The sequence below is a fragment of the Cynara cardunculus genome (genome assembly GCF_001531365.2).
Source record: "Cynara cardunculus var. scolymus isolate 2C chromosome LG 2, CcrdV1, whole genome shotgun sequence".
In the NCBI taxonomy this organism is placed as follows: Eukaryota; Viridiplantae; Streptophyta; class Magnoliopsida; order Asterales; family Asteraceae; genus Cynara; species Cynara cardunculus.
The window spans coordinates 3,218,199-3,225,712 of NC_037529.1; the positions used below are offsets into that span (position 1 = coordinate 3,218,199).

The 7,514-nt window shown below is 34.3% G+C and overlaps 1 protein-coding gene across 2 annotated transcripts; it reads left to right on the forward strand.

The window, feature by feature from the left end:
• Window positions 1-491: 491 nt before the first annotated feature.
• LOC112507796 (cyclin-C1-1-like) lies at window positions 492-7,078 on the forward strand. 2 transcript variants are annotated; one of them, XM_025112510.1, is made up of 9 exons: window positions 492-607; window positions 749-855; window positions 1,831-1,870; window positions 2,493-2,537; window positions 2,871-2,989; window positions 3,077-3,191; window positions 3,898-3,942; window positions 5,026-5,173; window positions 6,600-7,078. In XM_025112510.1, the coding sequence occupies exons 1-9, from the start codon at window positions 576-578 to the stop codon at window positions 6,699-6,701; spliced, it is 753 nt and encodes a 250-aa protein (XP_024968278.1). In that variant the 5' UTR covers window positions 492-575; the 3' UTR covers window positions 6,702-7,078. The 2 variants fall into 2 exon arrangements, with proteins under 2 accessions (XP_024968278.1, XP_024968279.1); XM_025112511.1 differs by lacking the exons at window positions 492-607; window positions 749-855; window positions 1,831-1,870 and adding an exon at window positions 2,041-2,091.
• The last annotated feature ends 436 nt before the right edge of the window (window positions 7,079-7,514 follow it).

The following is a 7,514-nucleotide window of genomic DNA, read 5'->3' on the forward strand; positions in this document are numbered from 1 at the left end:
GATGAACATCTCATTTTAAAATATAAAAAATCTAAAATATAATTGAAATAATTATCGAGTTCCAACAAAATAAATAATTATTATCTTTATAAAAAAATTATATTATTAAACTAAATATAAATTACTTCGTTATTGTACATAAATTGAATTATAAAAATATTGAATTAAAAAATTACACAAAAAAATGAGGAATTTCAAATAGTTAATCTGATACTAATATCGATATATTTTTATCAAATTTTTATGATATCTTCAAACATATATTTTATTCAAAAATAAATATTATCGCTTTCTCAAAATCACATAAAACCATATTATAACATCGACTGAAATAAAGAATAAAATAAAATATTAAAATCACGATGTATCTCGTTGCATTACGCGAGTACGTTTCTAATTGTTTTAAATAATCAAATTATTTGATTGAACGGAATCGGGTTTTAGAAATGAGAATCGGGTCAATATTCGAGATCCATATACCAAAAAGATATTCTTCTACAACGATCGAGTCAGATCCCACTTCATTGATTATTCCCTTTTCCTGCACTGAAATTTCTGCTTTTCTTCATTCGCAAATGGCGACTGATTTCTGGACATCGACACACTAGTAAGTTTCAGTTTTAGGGTTTTTATGAGTTGAATGTTGTGTTTGGTCGTAGCATCACTCTCCGAATTCATCAATTTCTGTAGTTATTAACTGCTAATTGATTCAAATCAACTGTTGTTCTTCTGTTGTGCGTGTCTGTAGCAAACAATTACTGGACCAAGAAGAAGTAGATGTGGTGCACAGCCTTGACAAAGAGAGGGGAATCACCCTTGAAGATTTTAAGCTCATCAAATTGCATATGACCAATTGTACGTCTCTCTCTCTCTCTCTCTGTTATGTGTTCTGTCTGTGATTTCTAGAAGTTTTTTTCTCGTTGCATGAAGTTTGAAAGTGAGTGAATATGTTTAATCTGCTTAGATTTCGTAACTGGTTCATCATCAAGTTGCATTGATATTGTCGTGATGAACATTTGATGAAAAATGCATTTTAAGAAGGGATCGTACACCTAAGGATTGTTTAGTTAGGTCTTCACGTAAGTTACAGATTATGCGAAACCAAATCGGGGATTCATGTTATGGTCCTATGGATATGATTGTGATCTCCTTATGTGTGGGATTGTGTTAGAAATATCTATGTTGATGATTACAATAATTGGTGCAAACCTGGTACATATGACATTCATAAATGAATATAGCTCTTCTCACAAACTAGACACCAACAGTTTCCTACTTGTACTACTTTTTACATAGCATAATGTAATTATGCTTGAAGTATCGAAGAATCGACATCTATTTTGAAGTAAAAAATCAGTCCAACTTTGGTTCACATCAGTCAAACTTTTTCTTCTTTCTGGAACAGATGGGATGCTTTGGATTTACTATTTGAACCCATTTGGGTTACATCATAGCATTTGAAATGTAAAAAGGGGATTTAACGTTGATGTGTGCAAGTATGAAATTTGTAGGTGGTTCAATTAGCATATAGAGACGGTTCATTTTAGCCACACCCAACACTTCTTGTACAAGATCTATGTTGGGAATGGATATTTTCTGGTCCCATAACTTGTAACAGCTGGAACCAGATTAGTAGAATATTATGTCCATGATCAATTAGTCATTTAGTCTTGATCTCTGAAAGACCCGATGTGGTTTTCAAAGAAAAGAAATTTATGCCCCAGGCTCATTTTGCATCCTTGGGCAATATCAAATAGTGCGAATCGAACTTAAAACCTTTTGGTTTAAATCCTTAATAAGATCCAACCTTTGACCTCTGTATTCTTGCAGATATTGCACGATTGGCTCAGAATGTGAAAGTGAGGCAAAGGTTAGCTTCAATCTTTTGTTATATATAGGCATATGGCTATATCATGAATTTGAGTTTTCCTCATATATGCTGGTCTCAACGTATCTATGACTTTTAGTCAGAGCTTTAATGCATCTATAACGTTCATTTTTTCACGAGTGCAAATGATTTTCAGTTGAGAGACATGTATCAATTATCATTCCCTCTGTGTCCCAAACATGATTCAACAATTTTCTATTCAGGTATTCATAAAGTTAAATGCAATGTTCCCTTTAGATCACCTCTTCTCCCATAAGTAATTGTTACCAATCATACCCTTTTATTGCATCTTCTACTTTTGTATTCTTTAGTTGACTAGCAATCATACCCTATTATTGCATCTTCTACTTTTGTATTCTTTAGGGGTATTATAGACAGTTGACTAACAAGCATACCCTTTTATTGCATCTTCTACTTTTGTATTCTTGAGGGGTATTTTAGACAGTTGACTAACAATCATACCCTTTTATTGAACTATGTGTCGAGCACCGAGGGACTTTACGTGGCACTTATATTTTGAAGTTTATCACATGGTTCACTGTGTTCATTGATTTCTTTGTCACCTTCCGCTATTAAGTTTTAATTGCATTGGTTACTATTTCAGGGTTGTAGCAACCGCGGTAACATATATGAGGCGTGCTTATACAAGGTATATCTACATGCTTATATGATATATATACGTTCTAGCTGAATAATTTGATGATAATACCTGGTTTAGAAGCTGTTTCTCCATGGTTCTGCTAAATCAAATCTAATTAATCTTCTATGCAAATTATACGCATCTGTTCGTTTGCAATCTGGTTGCATCAAAGTCTATAATTCTAATTTTAGTTCTCCCATATTGCAGATGAATTCACATTTGAAGTTATTAAATAAATTTATGAACAATCTTCTAGGATTTTCTTGCTATATTTGTTTATCTTGTAATTTTTAGAGCCTAATTATTGCATTTTTTTTTCTTTTTGCATTTCTTTGGTTTCAGGAGAAGTATGACCGAATATGATCCACGTCTGGTGGCACCAACATGTTTATACTTAGCATCAAAAGCGGAAGAAAGCACTGTGCAAGCAAGACTTCTTGTATTTTACATTAAAAAACTGCGTAAAATTCTTTTTCTTGAACTCGTTTGCTGGATTATCATCTAAGTTTGGAAAGAGGTGTCCTAAGAATTCAAATTCGTGTTTGCAGATTCAGATGAAAAGTACCGATATGAAATTAAAGAGATATTGGAAATGGAAATGAAAATTTTGGAGGCACTAAACTACTATCTAGTCGTGTTCCATCCTTATCGTGGATTGTCTCAGTAAGTCTCTCCTCTACAAGTATGTTAATTATATTTTAAAAATATGATTATTATTCGAGCCGAAATTTGAAACTTTTACCATAATCGATAATAACAGCATATAGATGACTATGGGCCCGTTTGTTAGCAGCTTAATGAGCTTAATGGGATTCACAGCTTATTCTCTCAGCTATACATGACGTTTGGTAGTGACTTAATGATATAGAAAGTGGCTTATCTAGTAAGCTTGTAGGAGGAGCTTTATGTAGAAAGCCAAGTTTTTTCCAAACTTGCCCCTCCCAATTTAAAAACAAGCTCCTTCGGTCTATAAAAAACCCTCCCAAACAAAAACATTTCCAATCTATACAAACAAATTAATTAACACATTCAACTTTATCCATACATGACTTGATGGAAAACCAACCAAACTGCCCCTATTTTAGACACGGTCAAACTGGCTATAGTTATAATACACCATTTAAATACAATGAATAGCCTATAGCACATTTGTCTTTTGGATTAACCCTCTACAAGTAACAGTGGTTTAGTCTTTACGGATCAAAAATACTTTCACGTTGTGTTATACTCGTCCCTATTGGTTTCCTGAGACAGATGTAAGGTCTGCATACATCTTACCCCCAACCCTACATTCAGGTGGTATATACTGGGTTTATTTGGTTGGGTTTTATTGTGTTATACTGGTTATAATTTTTGTTTCTCTTAACAGGTTGCTTCAAGACGCTGGGATGAGCGATGCAACTCAAATGACCTGGTAAGATCTTAACCGTTAGTCGCTAGACTCTTTTCAAACAAATTGCTTGGACCAACTTGGGTCATGGGTTCGAGCCAATGGGTTCGAGCCACAAACAGTCTTCTTTGCTAAAATACAGTGAAAAGCTATATGTTATTGTCTCCAACCTCACAAACTAGGGTCCACTGAACTGGGTGGCCCATTTTATCATTGCATCCTACAGTCCTACTATTTGAATCAAATCATAGCATTGAAAATCGGGAATTTAACGAAAATAGCCATTTTGACCATCACTTTTCACCTCCTAGCCATTCCTCTCCCGAACTTACCAAAAAAATCTGTACCTCCTTAAGTGCCTAGGCTGCAACTTGCGGAGGGGGTGTTTTTTAGAAATACATCCATAACACATGTCAAGTTGACCCACCAAACTTCGAAAACTGACATGTATACATCCATAATACATCGGCAAGTGCCCATTTTTACCCTCCATAATACATCCGTAAGTTCCCGTTTTTACCCTTATGTTGTTTGGCATATCTGGAAATTGACATGCGTACATCCATAACACGTCACCATTCAATTTATATATCAACCAGATTTAATTCAACAATGAGATTTAATCTTTTTTCAGAACGTCCCCCTCTACAAGTTGCGGCCTGGGCACTTGCGGAGGTATTGATTTTTTTTTAGATTAACCTGGATATCCAACCCGCTATGCGAGCTGACTAACCCCAGGGCGACCACCTGCAGATAGTCCGGAGTCACCGTATTTGAACCTCCATGGCCACAAGGGGAATTTTATTCCTCCTTGAATTTGAACCTGAGACCTCCAGGTACTTTTGACCTTTGGAGCCAAGCTCAAACCAATCAGGCACCACCCTTGTGATTTAGGTATTGATTTTTAAGTAAGTTTGGGAGAGGAATGGCAGGAGGTGTAAAGTGATGGTCAAAATGGGTATTTATGATAATTCCCCATTGAAAATGGTTTTGTTATTGATATGTGTTTAGTATGAAATTAATAAAAGAGAATTAACTAAGCCTCTTCTTTATCATTTCCTAAGCCATACGTGTAATCTTTGATCTGGTGGTTTGGATCATATTTAGGGGGCTTATCAATGACAGCTATAGGATGGATCTAATTCTGATATACCCACCACATTTGATCGCATTAGCGTGTATATACGTTGTGTGTATGCTCAAGGATAAAGACAACACGGCTTGGTTCGAGCAGCTACGAGTTGACATGAATTCGGTACGCATTCAATCTTAATTACGATAACATTTTGCTTACTAGAAACCTTATCGTATCTTAGTGAACATCTAGTGGTACATTCGTAGAATATATATTGGGAAATCGACAGAAATAGCCAATGAATTCACTCTATAGCCGTTTCTTAAAGTAAATTTACAAAATAGCCACAATTTACGCAAAGGTCAAAATAGCCACCTTTTTCTAATTAAAGAAAAAGGAAAAAAAAAGGTAAGATTTACTTGCGTAAGCAATCAGATGTTAAATCACATGTCGTACGATTGGTTTGAGTTTGGGCTCCAAAGGTCAAAAAGTGTCTCGAGGTCCCAGATTTGAATCCAAGGAGGAATAAAAATCTTCTTGTGGCCATAGAGGTTCAAATGCGGTGACTCCAGGCTACCTGCGAAGTGGGTGGACGTCCTGAAATTAGTCGGGTCACATAGCGGGTTGAGAATCCAACTTAATAAAAAAATATATATTAAATTACACTTTATATCCTTACAATTAATTATTTAATTTACTTTGTACCATTGCTTTTTCATTTTCTCTTTTACATATTTAACATACATAAATTGTATATTAGCTAAAAGGTTTTGTTATGGTGAAAAGGGATCTCCATTCTTAGATCAATCGTAATTGAAGATTAACACTAATGCGATGTACCAAGATGCATCAGATCAATTCCCGTGATAAACGTAATTCATGGTGGGGTGGAGATTAAAAATGATTAAGGGTCCACATCCCTTCTTAAGCTTCTCATGTTAACTTCTATTCTCACACAGTCCTTCGTCTTAGCTAAAATATGTTAAAAAATACGTTTATTTTTTTACAAATTATATCATCATAATCGTCCTATCAATACCTTTAAGATGAACTCAATATTGAATATTTTTATATCTAATCATATTATTAAGTATCATAAATACTTACGGATTATTTCTAATACTTCACTTTATACCTTTATAATTACAAATTAAATAAATACTATAAGGGTATAAAATGATAGTATTAAAAATGATTATTACGTATTTATGATATTTAATAATATGATTAATTCCATAAATATTCAATATTAAGCTCATTTTGAAGGTATTGATGAAACGATTATAAAATCGTATTTTTTTAATGTATTTTAATTAATATACGATTATGTATAGTAATATGAAAAGGATGAAAAATGGAAAAATAAAGATATAAAGTAAATCAAATAACTAATTGTAAAGGTATAAAGTATAATTATATGCGTAATCCCATTTCTTTTTAATTAGAAAAAGATGGTTTGTGGGTATTTTGGGAATTTGTTTTAAAAAGTGGCTTTACGTGAGTTCAATTGGATTATTTTCGTATGGGATTTTTACAATGTATGTAAATCATTAGTAATTTTGTGAAACGGTCGGATGGTGTTATTGGATGTTTGGTTTTGTGACAGGTGGAGAAAATAGCGACAGAAGTACTAGATTTTTACGACAACTACAAAATCAGTGACGACAAAGTAAATGCTGCGATGCAAAAACTAACCATGCGAACTTAAGAGCAGGGTTGGGTTCACGTGAGACCAGTCTGTTTTTATGATACCACAAAATAACAACGAAACTTCAAACAATTTGTTGTGAAGGTATGAAAAACAACGAACCTTCATAAAACACTCTGAAGGTTCAATGTATTTTACATGGTCTCTCATGATCCCAAATTCTTAAGAGCATCTGCATTTGTGACATCTGTAATGTAACAACCTGTAACGTAGTCGTAGATGGATAGGCCATGATTTCGTATTTGCATATTCGGTTGTATCTAACAGATTAGATCTATGTATTATTTGTGTTTATATGTTGCTAGAAAGTAGAAACGAACAATGTAACAATATGGTGTATTTTAATTAGTGTATATATAAGTTTGTTTAACCATCAACCAATACTTTTTTTAATTGTAGGGATCCAGGTCAACTTACAAGTAAGGATGGTGATTTGTCCCGACCCGGTGGGGAACCCGGCTCACCCGATCCGAACGGGGATTCCCCGCTAAAACGGGTCATGGGGCCAAGGATCCCCGATAGACTCATCAAACTAACGAATATTTTTCATGGGATTTTACCGGGGTTTGATCCCGTCCCCGCCGGGGACTGGGACTGGGGGATTACAACCTGTCCCATCCCGCTCCGTTGCCATGCCTACTTACAAGTACCTCAATTAGAGCTATAGATCGTATGAAATAAGTAATAAACAAAAAAATATATAAAATTCCAGATCATGTTTAAAATTTTACACACGTGTTAAAGCTATGGATCGTATGAAAACACCTTCTTATATTTAAAATTTTACACACGTGTTAAAGCTATGGATCGTAT

Excerpts from the sequence above, each read along its gene's own strand:
- LOC112507796 (XM_025112510.1), top strand. The coding sequence starts at position 576 with ATGGCGACTGATTTCTGGACATCGACACACTA. Across the intron at positions 856-1,830 it reads CAAATTGCATATGACCAATT|ATATTGCACGATTGGCTCAG; the intron begins GTACGTCTCTCT and ends GTATTCTTGCAG. Across the intron at positions 3,943-5,025 it reads GATGCAACTCAAATGACCTG|GGGGCTTATCAATGACAGCT; the intron begins GTAAGATCTTAA and ends GATCATATTTAG.